Below are 19081 nucleotides of genomic sequence, written 5' to 3'. Positions count from 1 at the left end.
TGTATTCCAATACTCTGGGAGCATAATATAAGCATAATATAACTGTTGTTCTGTGGCCATGTGATTTTTTTTTCTCTTAGTTGCCAGGCTTGGGACAGAACAGTTTTATCTTTCTCATCCAGTTCTCAGCACTTCTAATGGAGTGGTAAAGCCTTCCCAATTACCGTGGAACGTTTGCAGAGAGAGCATTAGTGCCCGAGTGGGTTTAATGTTAAAATATTCAGTCTCCATTAGAATAAATGAATTACTCTGGTTTTAATTGCCCCCGGCCCCCAGCCCAGAGAAGACAATATGGAAGAGTTATTCCCTCGATTATTTAAAAATGTATACACATAAACTCCTGTCTGGTTTTGGAGAAGGGTGGGAAACAAACTGAAAGCTCTTAGTCTTGCTTTCCTCTCCACCCAGTTTGACAGTGTCAAACTTCTCAGGAAGTCGGCAAACACTGGGATGGCTTTCACAGGGGAGCAGAATATGATATTCTTTCAAAGTATGACTAATACAGCCAGATCCCTCCTAAGAATGAGCAAATGAAAGAATATTCCTACTACTGGCACATGCACTCGGCAGTCACCCGAGCTACAGGCAGTTTTAGGGACACCTTTAAAAGGGAATTTTCTGGCCAACTCCTAGAGGCTACAATATGAACATGTCCATCCAGCCCTGAAAAGCTTCAAGGAAGAAGGAGACAAACCAGAAATAGCAAGTATCCATTTGCCCCAGCGTGACCATTCAGATGACACACCCAAATAATTCCATTAAATGTGCTTATTATTTCTCAGCCACTGAAGAGAGGCTCTCACTTCTTAAAACCCTGGCCAACCCTCAGAGGCAAACTCTACTATGGGGTGGGAGGGGTGACTCTGCAAGAACCCAAACCACAGCAGGAAGGCAGAGTGGCCTGCTGGACAGGAGGGGTAGCCCTGGCCACGTAGGAAGTGCAGCAGGTCCCTGGACTCAGCTCAGGGTACAAGGCTGCCCCCTAGTGACGACTTCTAGGGATGCAGCTTACACTCGTCCAGAGTCTACTGGACACTTAACCAGGCTAGTCCTAGCATACAAGTCACAAAACTGTCATGCACAAGTATTCTCTTCTTACTCCTTGGTAAGAAACTTTGAGGGGAGAAGTTTCTTTCTTGAGACTACAACTAGAAGGTTTGGGATTAGACTTAGGTCCAGCATCTTTTTCTTTTCAATATACCTGGAAGCAGGAAGGTAGAATTAAGACTTGTGGAAAGGGAGGACCTGCTCAGTCTGAGCTCTGTACTATCCTAAAGAAAGTACTGATCGCTAGTCTTCCTTCCCACTCACAGGCAGATGTAATATCATTGCTCCTTCTGTTAGCAGAACAAATTGACAGTTTACCCAAGTGTTTGATCCTCTCTAAAACACTCAAGGAGGAGCAGGACACTTCGTTTATGTCATCAAGGCATCTCCCATCTTCCTGAAGCAGCAGGGAACCTGCCAAGCTTCCTCCACTGGACTCGGAAGTTTGAAAATCCTTTGATGTTGCGGCACCACCTCTAGCCACCCTCCAGAGAGAACGATTTAACTTGATCCAAAGCTATACTGATTGGTTGTAATGCTGGCGGGGGGGGGGGGAACCAGGAGAGAGGGGTGTCACCTTTGCCCTAAGCAGCTGCTCACTGAGATGGGGTGCCAATACCAGCCTCCACAGTATGATTTCTTAAGGTTTTTGGAAAATGCACATTTTCCAGCCTGCTCCAGGCTTACTGGATCAGCATCGCCAGAGGTGGGTCCCCATTTTAAGGCGTCACCTGAGAAAATCACCTGTCACCTGTAGTTTGAGCACTGCCCTGGGACAAAGCTCCAAGACCAGTTACCCTTGATATTCTTCACCATCCTCAATGTTTCTCACATGCCCCAAATTTAATAACACACTAAGGTACGTGCACTGTAAGTAAAGACATTCGAGAGATTTGAAGACATTTCATCACACCACCACTAATTGCCTGCCTATGTAAGACTGCACATGTCTAAGGGTGACTAAGATTAACACCAGCCATAGGGACCTTAATGCTGAAGAAAATTATGTGGATAAATACAGGCTGTATGTGACTTGCACATCAATTGAAGGGCTCAGAACATAACTTTGGACATGTTGCTAAATAAAATGGCTTTGCCAGGTAGAGGGGAAGAGAGACTCATTCAAGAGAAAAAAGTGAGTTCTTCCTTCACTAATATAATTCCACAGGCCAGAAACCTGCAACCCTGTGCTCCCCTGTCAATGGCTTCAGAGTGCACACTTGCTGTTTGTTCAAGTATTGAAAGTCTCTTGTAGTTCCCTTGCCTGTCACCTATACCCGTCCCCAAGTTGTAAACAGTTGTCCTGGGGTATAGCTTGCACACTGCAGAAAACATGAAGCTAGCTACTCACTGATGCTAAACTTCTGCCCCACAGGGTACCGGTGGCCTTTGCCTAGCAAGCTCTGTGCGGTCTGGATTTACCTGGATGTTCTCTTCTCTACGGCGTCTATCATGCACCTGTGTGCCATCTCCCTGGACCGCTATGTCGCCATCCAGAACCCCATTCACCATAGCCGCTTCAATTCCAGAACCAAAGCCTTCCTGAAAATCATTGCTGTGTGGACCATATCTGTAGGTAAGCTGGATCATCTGGCAGGGTTGCATTTGAAACTAGAGTCTTTCCTTCCCCAGGAGACATGTTCCATTTGGTTGCTCTGAAACCTGACCCTCTGAGTCTGTTGTTTTATGTGTTGCAAGGCATGTCTCAACTTCATGATTATTGGAGTTGTTTTAGGAAAGGAGAATCTGTGGATGCCAATGGCTGTCAGCATCTGTTGGTATTGTTTTGCATACATAAGAAAAAGCACACTAGCAGAGCCTGAGGCAGGAATGCCTGTGTTCTCCCTCACATCCAAGCTCAGTACTCCAAGTCTTGGGTCTCCTGGAAACCTGAGTTTTGTCATTACTGGACTATGATTGCTATGGGCACTTGTCCCATACAGCATAGGCCTTGAAGGAGGATCCAGAAAGGGGCAGAAGCTAAGAACAGAGGGAAATGGCTTACAGGCTGGGCATTGCAGCTGCCTGGTATCTCTGTGGTCTTTCTCCTGTGACATCCACACACCAAAGGATTTCAACCCACTTCAGTTAGGCCCAATTACACACACTCAAATCTTACTAGTATTGATCTTCTGTCACCATAATAGGATCAAAAGGGGCAGCTCTCAGGCAGCAAAGTCAATTTCACCTGTCACCTCAAAATACTTAGTCTGTAATCAAAGATTCCCTGAGACCTGCTGTCAAGTCTCAAAGCTTCTTAGAAAGAAATGCTGTATTTGCTAAAGCCCTTGGGAGATGGTATCTACTTCCAGGAAAGACTGCAGGACTTGATGGTAGGTTAAAATTCCAGAACTCATTTGATGCTACTCACCACTTTGTAATTCAAAATACCTATTAATGGGGTCAAAGAGATGCCTTAACATTAGGGCTCTTGCTGCCCTTGCAAAGGATCTGTTTTGATTTCCAGCACCTACAATGGTGGCTCACCACCCAGTTCCAAGAGATTCATCACCCTCTCCTGGCCTCTTAGGGCATCAGGAACACACAAATGTGCAAACAACACCCATAACACATAAAATAAGAGTAATTTTTAAAATAACTATCAGCAAACATAGTTTGTGCTCATTGGTTTCTTTCCTGTTTATAACAGGAGTTAATGTGACATCATCTCCACATTGTAGATGAGGAAACGAGTGTTCTAAGAGGGAAATGAGGGGCGTGTGTACAGCGAGCATGGGCACAGTGGGCACTCTCTGGCTCTGCTGGTAACAAGGATGAGTTGTGTGTTACACAGCGTCTTTGCACATTTTTGGAAGACCTCATCTGGTTTTCATCTTGAGCCTTATGTTATCTCTAGAGGTCAGCAGCACAGACAATACCATTGTGTTCGTTTGATAAGTTGGGGAACCTCGGGAAATAGGACTTGTGGTTTCCTCAGTCACAGTGCCATAGGCTTCTGGTGTGGAGCCCTTGTCTTTCTGCTGAGTGTACCACACCTTCCTTAGCTGACAGTTTCTGCTCCAAGAAAATGCTGATGGCATTAATCTGTGCATCCCAGGGCTTGCCCCACCTAAAACAGCAGCCAGCTGTTCCATCCAAGCTCCCTGTAACCACTCCAAAGACCCTTAAGTTTCAATGACTGAATGTTCCTGAGAGAGGTCCATGGTTTAGGATCCTGAACCAGAGTATCAGAGAAGGAAACAAGAGCAAAGGATCAGGGGCAAATCATGCAGCAAAGTACACTGGCTTCACTGCATAGACTGTGCCAAGCAGAAACTGAATTGACCCATCACCTTTTCTTTCTCTCTCTCTTTCTTTCCTTCTTTCTTTCTTTCTTTCTTTCTTTCTTTCTTTCTTTCTTTCTTTCTTTCTTTCTTTCTGTGTGTATAGAGGTTCATGTGTCTGCACATTCAAAGTGGTGGCCAAAGGCTGATGTCAAGTACCTTCTTTAGTTTGTCTATACCTTATGAATCAGGGTCTCTCACTGAACCCAGAGCTTGTCACTTTGACTAGTCTAGCCAGCTACTTTGCTCCCAGGGATCCTGTCTCTGCATCCTGAGCGCAACGGTTACAGGAAGCCCATAACATGTATGTGAGTGCTGAGAATCTAACTCTGACTCTCACATTGTACAGTAAAGACTTGAACCCAGTGAGCATCTCTCCAGTCCCAGAGTCTGTTATCTTACCCTTGCCAAAACAACTCCCCATCTCTGTCAACCTTCATAATGACACCATTAACAAAAGTTAGAGATTCTGAGCATTGTACAGACCTAGTCACGTACAAAGCACCTTGCAGATCAGTCCCTTATGTAGGATAGCAGCACTTAGAGTCAAGAGTCATCTCGGGCCAATCCAGCTCTAACGTCTGTACTTTATCTACTACCTAATAAGGCTGTCTGCCCTAGCTCTTTCTGGCTGTCATCCCAGGAGAAAGACAGGTTGGAATGGTTGTAGAGATGCTGACCAATGGACATCGTTAAAAAGTGTTGTTCAGAAATTATCATCCCTCTGTCCTGTGGATAGTCTAGAGTAAGCCAGATGACTAGTGTGTGTTCAAATGTCTCTCCCAGTATGTTAGAAGACACTTAAATCTGAGAAAACTAGAGATCACCCAACGTTGTAACTATATGTGAGGTGGTGTTCTGAGAAACAATTAGATAAGAAATGCTAAAAATAAAAAGGCAGTTCTACTCTGGGTCCTGAAGAAGCCCAGCACTCACTTCTTCCTGACTTGTCTTCTCTTGTTTCTGGCTCTACTGTTTTGTTTTGGGTTTGAGGTTTCAGTTTGCTCTGCTTGTGGATTTATATTTGGACCCTTAGTCCAACTGGAATTGTTTCCTATTGTTTTGTTTTGTTTTTCATCATGTATAGTCAACAAATGAAACTAATTTCGAGATGTACACTGTGGTGATTGAACATACAAATATTTTGTAAAAGGAATATCACAATTAAATTAGTTAATTCCTACATCCTCTCACCAAGATGCCTTATATTTTGCAGTCAAAACACAGAAACAATTACAAGAATAAAAGTCAGAATTAGCAAATGCAGACACCACATCATTCACCAGGTCCCCTCAACTAACCCATCTCTCCTTCCTCCGATCTGTCTCTGGTAATAGAACCAGCCTTGCCAGAGATGAAATATGCTAAGAAGATGGTTCTACCCTCACTTCTGGTTAACAGATTATTTAAACATGAAACCCAGTGAATCAACATTTCCCAGAGTCCCATGCTGAAGGAAGGGAAAGACAGAAGGGAAAGAACTTGCAACTCTGGAAGAGAGCTCACACTAATCTGATGCTTTATCAGGCCACTTTGCAGAACCAACCAGAGCCAGACAGCGATGCCCAGTGCTGAGTGTACCATGCTTTAATCAGGACTGTCTAATGACACATTTTACCCTCTATTGAAATCTAAAGCTCATGGCAGGATCCCAAAGATGGATTTGGGGGTCACTGGACATTGTTGTCCTTCTCAAGGTATTCATATTGACTAAGTTCCCTTCCTCTGCATCTCTGGATAGTTCCTTTTAATTGGCATGTCGCTTGTTGGAAGCTGCAGAAGCCCAGATTTTTTACATTAAAATCCCTGCTAACAGTAAATCTCACCCTACTGTTTCTATAAATTCACCCTTTCTTAGATCCCATGTATCAGTGAGATCATGTGTCCTTATTTTGCTTTCAAGATTTATCCACACTTTTGGAAATGGGCAGATTTCTTTTCTATGTCTGCATAGTACAGAACTCTATTTGTATATGACCTACTTTGTTTTCAATTAACAGTTAAAGATTTTACAGAGTCTATTGTTGAACTTTTTTCTTCAGCTTACTGATATATTCAACTTCTTGATAACTTGATGAATACAGAGCTAAACTTGGATTTATGCAGTTTCTTTTTCTAGCTTCCTTAAGTGAAGTTCAGAGGTTGACATTTTTTTCCTTTGTGGTCTTTATGTAAGGAAAAAGTATGTATAGAACTTAGTCCTCGCTGGTGCCATTTAATTTTTATATATATATGCACACACACACACACACACACACACTTCTTGGAAACGTAAAATGTTGAGAACTATTTGCCCTGTGGTCCGTTTGTGTTTGTACACATAGGTGACTAAGACCCACTGAAGCTGCCCTATGACCTGGGCATGTGTTTTCCACATGCAAACTATTCCACTGCCATGTTCTACTTTCTTCACTTTTGCACTGCTGCCTGGGTCTGCAATCCTCACTCCTGAAGACTGCCACACACATGTCCTGCTTCTCGTTTGCTCTCTGTTTTCATTACTCTAGATACTCTACCTTCATGTAAAACACACATTTCTATAGTATAGAACCTACACTGATGTGGTGACTCAGACTCATGATGCCAGCTTCTTGAGACTCTGAAGAGCACAAATTCAAGGCCAACCTGGGCAACTTAGTGAAACTTTGTCATGAAATAAAAGTTGTAAAAAAAAATCTTAGTCTGTAGCTCAAAAGTAGAATATCTAACCAGCATATGTGAGGTTCTGGGTTCAATCCCAGATTAGAAGTAGCTGAAGGCATAAGAATCTGTGACACGAATTGAAGCAAGAAGAAAGTGGTCTTCTCAATAAACAAACAAACAAATAAGTCAAGTCCAATGAATAAGTAGATAAACAAACAAACAAACAAACGAATGAAGCAAGCAAGCAGTCTCTTTCTTCCAGAACTTTCTCCATGGCCTTCTGAATCTCTAGATTATTTTAGTTTGTTCTTTGTAAGAGTTCAGCTCTCTGTGTCGACAGAAGCCACTACCGTCACCCTGGCTTCATAGTGTCTTCGTCTGTGTTTAGCAGTTTTCTTAAGTGCTGCCCAGAAGTCGGTTACTTTTGTCTTCATCCTGAACTTGGTTTTTGTGGATTCCTAACTGTGATCTTCAACGTCACCTTGTCATCACTTTGGGAAACTCCTAGCCGTATTTTCACACCAGCCTGTGCTCCCTTGCCCTCGCTCTGAGGCTCCAGCTCATGTCCATGGAACACTGGCTTCTTAGTGCTCGGTTTCTACATTTTCTTGCTTCAATCCATGTAACAGATTCTTGTGCCACCAGCAACTTCCGATCTACTGCCAAACCTGCCTAGTATATTCTCATATATTGTATTTCAGCTACCAGATTCTTAGATTTTTTTTCTCCTGGTTAATTATTTAGCAGAGTTTAGTTTTCCAAAAATTCTCTACCTTTTCATCTATCAAACATCAATCACTGCTTTCTGGATACCTCTGTCCCATGTTTTTCCCTGGCCTTCCTTGTTTTTGTTTTGTTTGGGGATTTTTTTGTATGTTTGTTTGCTTTGGTTTGGTGTTTGTTTGTTTGTTTGTTTGTTTTTGTTTTTTGGGTGGGTTTTTTTTTTTAGTTGCTATACCTAGTAGTAGACTTTTTTTTTAATTGCTTTATATTATCTTATGTAAAACCCTAGTAGGCAGTGGGCTGATATTAGCTATCACCACAGAGGAATCTATGAGCCTTAACAGACCTGGTATATGAGTGTGTAATGTGCATGTGTGTGCATTCATGGGCAGGTGCCCCTCAAGCCAGTCAGACTCTGCTTATTTTAAGCAGTGATCTCAGAAACTGACTGATTTCCTGTTGTCACCCTATACTCCTTCTTCCCCTACAGTTCCAGGTGAAAACTTGATGTGTCTTGCCTTTAGGAGCTCTGACCTCAGCTGTAGTATCCTCAGCCCACAACATGGCTGCAACCTCACTCAGCCTCTGACAGATCAGTGAGTGCTTGAGAAACAAGGTGGCCCCCATCCCCAGCTGCCCATGCCCTCCCCTTCTGCCCTGGAAGCACTCCACAGAGACTGTCTGCACACTTGCCTTCCCCGTTGCTCTATATCAACGCCAGCATGCCTCCTTCTGTTTGGTCCTTGCCAGTGAATCTTCCTGTCTCTTCCTTTTAACGGTTTGGTTTATTGCCTTATATACATTTCACAACTTGGAGTTTGATTTTTTTTTTCAAAATATGACAGCCAATGGCTTTTAACATTGAACTTTAGCCTGTCCGAATTTACCACATCAGTTGGTGTGATTAGTTTCCTGTTGTCTGTTTTATGTTATATCTCTTTTCCTGTCATTCTTTCAAGCTGCCCCTTCTCCCTTTTTATTGAACTGCAAATGTTTTTTTCTATTTCCTTTATGCCTTCCCACTTACTATAATTTCTACTGGGTTTTTCTTCTCATTCCTCTCCTGATTAAAATTTTATCCCAGATAAGAATTCCAACCTTTCTACTAAGGAACATAAAGTAAGAGTCCCAATTTCTCTCATCTGCTCTGTCTCTCTAGTTCATCATTTTGTTGTTTGTTTGTTTGTATTCCTCAGAATTTTTATCTTATTTACTGGTGCAGCAGGCCTTTTAACACAGGTCACAAAGTATAGGAACTGCAAAGAAAAATAAAGAGGTATAGCAAGTTCTGTGGAAAATGTTTGGTATGGCTAAAAAGCATCACGAGCAAAAGTACTTATGAGAAATCACAGTCCAAGAAATGTACTTTTTAAGAGGCAAAATGCACTTGATTTTTTTAAAGGACAAATAATCCAGTAAGAGAAGAAATAAACCAAATAAGTAGGCAATTTTCAGAAATATAATTTGAAATAAACAGTAAGGGCCTGGGAACATTGCTCAGGGGTCATGGAGACATGACTGTGTGGCAGGAGTGTGGTGTGGACTTTCACTCTCTGACCAACCAGGAGGAGCAACTGAAGATGCTCCACCCCCACCCTTGCACACATCATGGTGAGTGTGGCACCGTGTGTACACCCACAGTCCCAGTGTGATGTTGTAGGGGATCATTGTGGACAATCTAGCCAAGGTTATTAAAAGCAGACACCCGCCCTGTTTGACAAAATTTTTTTTCTAGAAAAGTAAAAGTAATCATATGAGTTTTCGGCACCTCTAAGCTGAGATTGGGTCAATTGATTTTCTATTTCAAAACAATTTAAGGCTCTAAAAGTCACTGAGTTAGGACATTGGATATTCAAGCAGAGGAGAGATGCCTATGGGGTTAAGACAGAAATCAAGGTGTGGCAGCACACACGCTATGAACCACTTCTGATTTTAAGAATACTATGGTATTAGTCATGATCACAGGAGACAGGAAACTGAGGAGCCATTGAAGAACTTCCCATTTACAGAAACTGTAATCCCAAAGAGTGGGAGAGCCACCATCTCCTTCTTCAGATACATCATACAGTTGTATACATCATACCACGACCCTTACATCCAAGGTGTTCTAGATAACCAGGAATGAAACATCACAACTCCATGTTGAATCATAGAAGACGTCCTGGAGGCCAATCTTTGGGCCTTATATTACAAATGGCAGCCTCCGTAGCCTGTTTAGAGAGCCCTTAGGGTTTCCTTGAACTGGGTAAATCCAATCATTTGCTGTTTTCTCCCCCTTGCTAACTGCTACCAGTATGGCCATTTTCTTGCTTGCCTTGGCTTGCATCAGCTTCTGAGGGAAAGAAGCATAACTACAAATCAATCCTGTGTCCCATCTGTGACGTCTCTGAATGAAGAAGAGATGTCGAGTGAATAATCCTGGAGTGCCTGCACACTATAGCGTCCTTCTCAAACCCAATTCCCACGGTTGGAGGAAACCGTGACCCTGCTCTATTGCATAAAGCGAGTGAACTCTTCCCTTGATTGCCTTGCTGATGCCAATGGCAAAAGAAATATATGTCACTTAATTCCCTGACTGTTATTAGCCAAGATAAGCAAGGGAGAGGAAGGGGAAAGTTCTGCTTGCACGTTGTCATTTGATGACAGGCAGATGCACCCCCTTCCAGTTCTTTCTCCATAAATAGGACTTCACTGCAGAAATGCGTGTGCAACTCACGGGGTAATTCTGTAGTGCTTGTAAATAGAAAGACTTGCCCCTCAAGGTTAAGCACGACCACTATTGTCTGTGTTACTATTTCTGTAATAGACAAAGGCAGGCTGGGCGGTGTTTATCCAAGGCCTCCCTCCTCAAGGACTTCATGCACAGACTAAACCAGAGCTCAGGTTCCTCTTCTTCATTCAGAAGGACGGCCTCCCTTCCCAGGATGTGCACACAGGAACAGTGAGAACAATACAGCTCACCATTTAATTCATCATTATTTTCACAGGGGAGTCTTAGCATCTTTTCATACTAAGCCACACAGTGTATACATGCATTCAGATATCATGGCACCCCACAAATATGCTTCTGTACATCTTTACATCTGTTAATAATTTTAATTTAAAAAGAAAACCAGCAGGTTTTGCCCTTTTATGTTCATGAAACGCTCATAGGGAAGTTGGATCTGAAAGTACCTTCAAGACAGTCTTTCCGATAAATGAACGTCATTGACAGTTCCTAAGACAATGACCAAAAGCAACTTAAGGAACAAAGAGATCGTTTTTGGCTTAGCTACCATCTAGGGACAAAGTGTTCACATTTTTAAAGCAAACTTCCATAGGCTGTGACCGCAGCTGTATCTCCTAGCACAGCCTAGCCCAGTCTTCACTTTGCAGCTACAATGAAGCATCATTATTCTCAGCAACTAGTGTCTCTCTGCAGTGTCTCCCTCTCCCCTTGCTTAGAGGATTTTTACCTGTATCATCCACCTCTAAGAAGCCTCCCTCAAGCTCCTCTTCTCTTCAGAAATTAGGTATAGCCCTACTTAATTCTTCCACGCCCCTATCTCTCCACCTCTTCCGTTTGTGTGATAATAATCTATTTCCCTTCGAGGTCACAAGTTCCCAGAGAAGAAGAAATAGGAAGCAATCCAAACAAAAGTAAAATGTACTTCATCTTTCTCCCAAACCCATATGATAATAGAAAACGCCTATCCAAGCACTCCTGAGAACTCATTTCTTCAGTCTGACACTGAGACACCTTCAAAAGAAATTGTATTTCTGTGTGCTGTTTCAAAGCTATTTTTAGAATGTTTCCCTATACTTCAAGTAATAAAACTAATAGTTATGCAAGAAAGGACTTGCTTTATTGTCCTACTTAGCATCAGTCTGGTACACTTATTAACAACACCTAATTAGTAGAGGCTGTAAGAGAAGACCCTCAGTGGGCTTTGCTCTGTTGTGCTCTCTGTTTGCTGGCAAGCTTTAGTTGGAGATTTTGTAATTTCTTCAGAAAGCATTTGGGAATGGTTGCTTTCTAAAGTGGGACTTCCCAGTTTGGAATCAAAGTACTCACTAAGAGCTGTTTCTTTTTCAGTTGGGTAAACAGGTGAGGGAAGAATCAGAGAGGAGAGAAATAGTCAAGCATCCAGGCTTCTGTATCTGCTGGAGGCCCCAGTGGGCCTCCCTGGCAGGATTTTTGTACCTCGCTTTCTGCTTATGGGATTGTCCACTGCCCACGGTATTTGGTTGCCATAAACCGATCATGTCTAGGTTACTCCTCTGATACTTGTTTCCTTTATTCTGGGATTGTCACATTCTAAGGAAATTTGCATGTCAAATTACAATTAAATTTCCGTATTTTGAATGCCGAGTCCCCGAGACTTATTTCCTAGGGTCCTTCTTCTCCATAGAGCCCGTCCTCCTCAGCAAGGGAACCCTCTCAAAGGTCACATTAAACAGCACTGCAAATGAGGGAGAGCCCACAGTGGGCAGGACTGTACAAGCATGAGAGGGTACAAACGAGCAGCCAGCAGGTTTGACTTGGAAAGGCTCACAGACTGTTTTAAATCAAAAACCTGCTGTAGGGGTGGGAGGGTGACGAGGGGAACACAGAGTGGAGGGGAACACAGAGTGGATACGCTCGCAAAATATTGCATCTGTGTATAAAATTGTCACAACTTCATTTTTAGTTTAAAAAAAAAAGGATTTTTAAAGTAAATATATAAACACACTAAAACCGGGAGAAACAGCTCCGTGAAGCAGAAAGTAGAATTTGCATTATGATCCACATATAGAGAACTGACAGGGTTTGGGGATCAGGGAAGCTGGCCGAACAGGGAAAAGTTAAGCTTGACTCTGAATGATGAGTGCAGTGTTGCCAAAGAAATGAAGAGGGAGGGAGAACTTTCAAGAGAGAGACTGCTGTGGGAGAGAGGAACCACAAAGAATTAAGGTTATCAAAAAAATAGGTAGGGAGAGAAAGTGGGAAGCCTTGTCTTGTCCCTGCTTTTAGTGGGATTGCTTCGTTTCTCTTCATTTAATTTGATGTTGGCTGCTGGCTTGCTGTGTATTGCTTTTACTATGTTTAGGTATGTGCCATGAATTCCTGATCTCTCTAAGACTTTTAACATGAAGGACTGTTGGATTTTGTCAAAGGCTTCCCTGAAACACCTTACACACACACACACACACACACACACACACACACACACAAGCATCTAATGAGATGATCACGTGATTTTTTTAGTTTGTTTATATAGTAGATTAAGTTGATGGAGGATTCACCTAACCCTGTAGTGATTTGATACCTTAGAAAAGGGGGTTGTGGGGGTGGAGGAAGGGGCACCCTCTCAGATGCCTGTGAAGAACTCTGGGAGGGGGGAACCAGGAGGGGGAAGCACTTGAGATGTAAATAAATAAAATAATTAATTTTTAAAGCTGAAAATAAATAAATAAATAAGTTATAATTTAGGGGGAAAGTGAGGCCTTACTATTAGTCAAATTAATATTTTAGGAAAATCATAAAAATACTCTTAATAAGTGATAAATACTAACAGAGAAGTAATTATTGACAGTGAAAAAAATTAAATTGTTACAGATTTATTTTATTTCACTCAAAGAAAACAAATTTGAAAAGCTCTATAAATTTTTAAAAAAAAATTCACAAATTAAGAAAAATTAGTTCTCTCCAAAGGAGTCTCACTGGGTATACAAACCACACTTCAGGGCAGAGCCCATGATCAGCACAAAATGGACTCAACGGTATGGGGTGGGGTGGGGGGTTAGTCTCATAATGCATTGTCTAGGCATTTGGTATTTTATTTACCGTCCTGGTCTTATATATTGTGGTTCTGGTTTTGTGTTTTTATAAGATTTCTGGGCATGTAAATATGTGTGTGTTTAAATCTATATTTCTTGTGTTTTTCTTCGGCTCTTTTTCCCCCTGTTTGTTTTGTTCTATTCTGTTTTGTTTCTTTTTATTTTTGTTTCTTATTTTAGTTTCATTAATTTTTATTAGATATTTGTGTTTTCTAATAAGAGAGAGAAAGGAAGGTGGGAATTTGGATGGTGAGGAGGATCTGAGAAGAGTTGGGGGAGGAAGAACTATAATCAGAATATATGGTATGAAAAAAAAAGGACTTTCTTAGAGACCCTTGAAGAAGTCTTTTATAACGCCAGTATTCTCTAGTCCTCTGCCATGGGTATCAGTGGTTGGTTACACAAACTCAGTTATCTAAAACCCGAATATTGTTCCCCGGCACACACAGGCCCAACTCACCAGAGTTGTCCTTCTCGGGCACCAACAATCTGCTATTTTTATATCCCAGTTCCAGGATTAACCCTGGCTCATACCAGTCACATTGTAAATTCCTACTTGATGACATCTAGAGAGAGAAATATTTTTATCAGAAAACTTGCAGAATTCTTCTGGACAGGCTGTTCTAGGAAAACAGCAGATGAACAGTTTCACTGGTCTATGATAAACCTTCATTGCTTTTCATAAGGAGGCAATTTTCTGAGGCTTTCTAAGTCCCTGGTTTAGGACCTCTGTCATTGGTATTGCTATAAGAAGTATAAATTACAATGGTGTATTTTAAAAGTGCCATCTTGGGAGTGAATTTTCAAATTTACCTGTCTTGTTTATTATTAACATCTGGCTCTAGTCATTAGGTCCTTTGGCTGTGGTGAGGTGGAGGAATGTTAAGAACCTTGTTGCCCAACACATTAAAACATGTCCTTGAGAACTTTTAGGGTCAAAAACCATTCATGCTTGCCGCTCTTGCTATTGTCAAATTTGGGGGGTTGGGATGCACACGTGTGCATGCATGTATGTGTGTGTGCGTGTGTATCTCTGTGTGTGTGTGTGTGTGTGTGTGTGTGAGTGTGTGTGTATGTGTGTGTGTGATGTATAAGTGTGTTTGGATCAAGTCATATTATGAGGACCTGGAGTACTGGTCCTTGCCCTCCACATTACTTGAGACAGTTCTCCCGTTCATTACTAACTATCCGGTCAGCTGGCCAGTGAGCTGCTAGGGAACCTTTTGTCTCCACCTCTCACACTCAATTAAGAGTGCTGGGCTTACAGACAGGACTACAATGTCCATCTCTGTATGTATCCTGGGGATCCAAACTCAAGTTCTCACATCACGTGACAAGCATTTTACCCTCGGAGCCATCTCCCAGGCCCCATTCTTGGCTTATTGGTCTCTTTAAAATGTGAATTGTTTTCTGTTCCTCACTGCTTCCTGTGGAGCAGATTCGCTATGATACCTTTTCAACCCTTGCCATTTTTTAAAGTCAGCCCAAATCAGCCACTCTTAAAGATTTATGTGGATATTCACGTTTAACAGGGTACATTCCCAAGCAAAATACATCACCAGGTTGATCAGTAGCAGCAGTGTGATACAGGAGCCAAAGGACTGCCTTCTCTCTACTTTCTAATAGGTCAGTTCATCCATCTGTCGTTGGTAAACATTATTACTAAAATTTTGCTTCATCTGAAGAGAGATATTAAAGCATGTCTTAAATAAAGAGAAAGAATCTCCAATTATCAGGTGTGCAGGAAGTATGGTAAAATCATGCCTAGTGCTTTTATCTTAGATATAGTATTCTATATCTCACCAATAGTATTCTATATCTGGCCACATCTCTGCCTGCCCCCTGACACACACACACACACACACACACACACACACACACACACGATGCATTTGATGTTGGAAGCTTCTTCAGTTAACCAAAGATACATTGTTGTTGTTGTTGTTGTTATTGTTGTTGTTTAATGGTTTATTGAGTCCACTGCCAGAGGACAGTGAGCTAGGTCCCTATCAACCATAGCTCTACCAAAGAGCCTTTGTATTCTCCACTATCCCTAATTTCCTAAAGCATCGCTACCCCAGTTTCTCAGCCATTCTATCCCACCTTCACACTGAAGCTGTATACACAATGCTGTTGGGTATTGAATGTTAGTAACAAAACCAGCAAACTTTCCTACCCATCGATATCTATTTAATAGATAGGTTTCCTAGATAGACTCAAACACAGTAGCTTTGTCAATTGGCTTCCCGGAAAACTATGCATCTCGGGCCTGAGCCAAACAGGAGGAAACAGAAGTATATACACATACGTATTTAACCACAAATGGGGGCACATTTATATTGCTGAATAAATGACAAATGAGGAAAGAAAGGAGAGAAAATAAAAAGGGCCAACCAAGAGCTGAAAGAAGGGAGAGAATGTTTCCCCAGAGGCCCTTGTGTGTTTCCCTGATAAGGAAGTTGTTTCAGCAGTCCACTGTCTGCCTATGCCTGCCTGGGTGCATATGGGACCTTACTTGGAAAAGTACAACAAATGAGTCTGGGTGAACATCTCCACGGTGGCTTTTCCAGTATTTTCACAGATTTAATGTTGGTTTCCTTGGAGATCATTCTGGCAAAGCTAGCTGCGGACCGAAGCCAAGAATGAAAAATCATATAGCACAAGGATTTTGCACTGAGACTGCGAGGTGCACGCTGTCACTTTCCTTGCACCGTCTCTCTCTTACACACAGGAGAGCCTCATATTAATTCCACTGAGAACTGTCTTTGTTGTGTTAATGTTATATCTCCAACCATTTCGTCAAAGTGGGAGCAATTGCAGGGATGGTGTGCACAGGGAATGCTCTTTAGGGGGGTGGAGAACTTAGATTCCAGCTACAGTCTTCATGGCTCCTTCCCTCAAGCCCTTTCCATGGTTGACATGTAGCCATACTCACTCACCTGCCTGTTTTAAAACATTTTCTCTATTAAGTATGCATAAACCATTTTAAGGAAAAGACTCAACAGGAGTCTATGACTGAATCGTAAACGTGAATTCTTGCTGATGATTCAGACGAGTCTGAGTGGGACATTCATGCAAAAAATGATGGCCCCTGAGGACCTCTGCACCTTTGGGTGAAAACATTTATCTTTTCAAAGTATGACTTTTCTGAAAAGTGCATATCTGTTACTGGAAGATACATTTTCTTAAAGGCCATTCCCAGAGAATCTGATTCAGTGGGCGCTGAGGAGCAGCCCGAGCTAGGATGTACTCAGAGGCATGCCTCAAACATTTGGTTAGAGATTTAGACAGGCTTTGCATGAGCCACACACTATGTACACTTCTGTCTAAACTCACAGGGTTTCTGTTCAGTCCATGTGTTTGTTATATAAGCACCTCCAGCAGCAATATGCAGAGTGGACAACTTAACCATGTCATAGAGCAGAATAGAGTTTTAGGTTCTCAGGGTAAGAGATGTTATCGAAAATTGGGGGTAGGGAACTGCTCTAATATGTGCCACATATTAGTAGAAAACAGGGTCCTCTGTTGGGGTTTTTAGTCTTGTTAATGAAATAATTTAAGAATGGGCTCAGGAGAAAGCTTTAGAACAAGGTTACTACAATTTAAGAGGAAAACCAAAGCACGTAAACTGTTAATCTCAGCAGCTGTCCAGACGACCAAGATGAGTAAGAGGAAGGAAGAAAGAAAGCTATGCACTTTGAATTAGGCATGGAGGTTCAGGAATAGAGAAAGGAAGTGCGAGTACCAAAAAAAGGCATACTTAAGGCTCTAGCTAGTGAAAGAGAGAGAGAGACAGAGAGACAGAGAGAGAGAGAGAGAGGATAAGGGAGGGAGGGAAGGAAGGAGAGAAGGAGGGAGGGAGGGAGGAAGGGACATAGGAAGGAAGGAAGGAAGGAAGGAAGGAAGGAAGGGAGGGAGGGAGGGAGGGAGGGAGGGAGGGAGGGAGGAAGGAAGGAAGGAAGGAAGGAAGGAAGGAAGGAAGGAAGGAAGAGAGGAACAGAAAGTTACTCTAGGACCCAAAGGCCATGGTAGAGCCTTATAGTAGCCCTATAACAACTTCAGTAGCGTGTGAAAATTCTGGGAAGGAAAAGTGCATTTCCTCATTAAGGAAATAACTATTCCTCACTTCTCTTTAGCATAGTCTTTAGATAGATCCATATTCCCAAGGGATGCGCCTTAGCCAGGTGACTGACTTCTGGGGTATAAGGTCTCCACCCAAGCCAGAAATTCCATTCTCTTGACTATAAAGAAAGCATCTTCTCTTCATGGGCCTTCACCACTACTATGACAAGGATATGTCTCACTGGGTTTCTCTCTTTGACCCAAGAAACACTTAATCAATACTACAGATGTCCTGTGATAAGTCCATCAAAATTTCCTCAAGCAGGTGTGCTGGCCTTTGTGTTTTAGAATTTCCTCTCATTGATCTGAAGTCTGTGCTAAGGAGAGGATTTCATTCCAAGTTACTGAGAAGATTAAAATGTATCTTCTCACATTATAAACGGCACCACAATGTTTTAAAGATGATCCTGTTCATTAATAATTACACTTCCAGCCTGTAATAGAAAAACAAAAGGAAAAGTCAATTTCCCTGGTCTGTTCTGAAGTGGCTCAGAACACAAGTCTTACAGGGAATTTGCCTCAAATGAAACTACATTTTGATAATCCTTTCCCATTACCGTCCTAGCTATAAGGTCTCCACACCTAAAACTGTCAGCAAACTTCATAAAGGGATTTTTGGGCCAACAGCATAGAATCTGAGGCATAGGATCCATGCAATTTTTCAGAGCCGTGCTCAAAGGTTCTTGGGTGTAAGGATTACATAGAAGGATGCTAAAGCCTCTCAGTGGTCTGAACAGCTGCCGCTTTGCCTTTGGACATCTCACTGTAGAGTTTACAAACACATGATTATTTTCAAGTGGGTTAGTTCCTGATTGGATACATTGAGTTGTAGAAAAACCCTACTGAATGAGTGATGCTAAGAGTCCATTTTCAAGATCATTTTCTTGGTTTTCTTTTCTTTTCTTTTCTTTTCTTTTCTTTTCTTTTCTTTTCTTTTCTTTTCTTTTTGAAACTAGTCAAATGTAAAGCAGAAAATTGATTCTTTAACAACCTCCGCAGGCTCATCAAACTGAAACAGGAGAGTGATGGCCTCAGATCAGGAAAAGCCTGAAGGGCCAGAGGGGTTCTATTCTGCCCAAACCTCCTGGTCCAAATGAACATGAAGAGCAGCCCCAGCGCCTCCACATTGATTTCCTTCTACTTCATGTGGTATTTTTGGAGTTAAGATTGACCCAAATAATATATGTGTTAGGAACATGTTTTTCTGGGGCAGAAATAAGGAATCCAAACCAGGCTTTATTCATAAGACCATATTTAGCTTCTCTTTCAAAGTCGAAGAATAGATAAGTTGAAATCACTCCTATAATATGAGAAGGCACAAGTTAACCAGTTTGGTTAGTTTAATCTGTGTGTATACACACACACACATCATGTGTAGGGATACATGTATGTATACAGGTGTTTGTGGTCGCTGGAAGACAACTGTGGGTATTATTCTCCAGAAGCTGGGTACCTTGTCTCTT

At 42.0% G+C, this 19081-nt stretch overlaps 1 protein-coding gene across 1 annotated transcript in view; it reads left to right on the top strand.

Moving 5' to 3' along the window:
- Positions 1-19081, top strand: part of Htr2a (5-hydroxytryptamine receptor 2A) — a 67992-nt gene that overhangs the window by 6213 nt on the left and 42698 nt on the right. Inside the window, exons 2-3 of the mRNA XM_028754276.1 lie at positions 1719-1753; positions 2423-2623. Of these exons, the coding sequence (XP_028610109.1) occupies positions 1719-1753; positions 2423-2623 (236 nt within the window). The remainder of the gene's footprint in view (positions 1-1718; positions 1754-2422; positions 2624-19081) is intronic.

Source organism: Grammomys surdaster, unplaced genomic scaffold (assembly GCF_004785775.1).
Source record: "Grammomys surdaster isolate TR1022 unplaced genomic scaffold, NIH_TR_1.0 125985, whole genome shotgun sequence".
NCBI classification, from domain to species: domain Eukaryota; kingdom Metazoa; phylum Chordata; class Mammalia; order Rodentia; family Muridae; genus Grammomys; species Grammomys surdaster.
The sequence above is the reverse complement of the archived record's forward strand: the minus strand, read 5'-3'. Positions and strand labels throughout refer to the sequence as shown.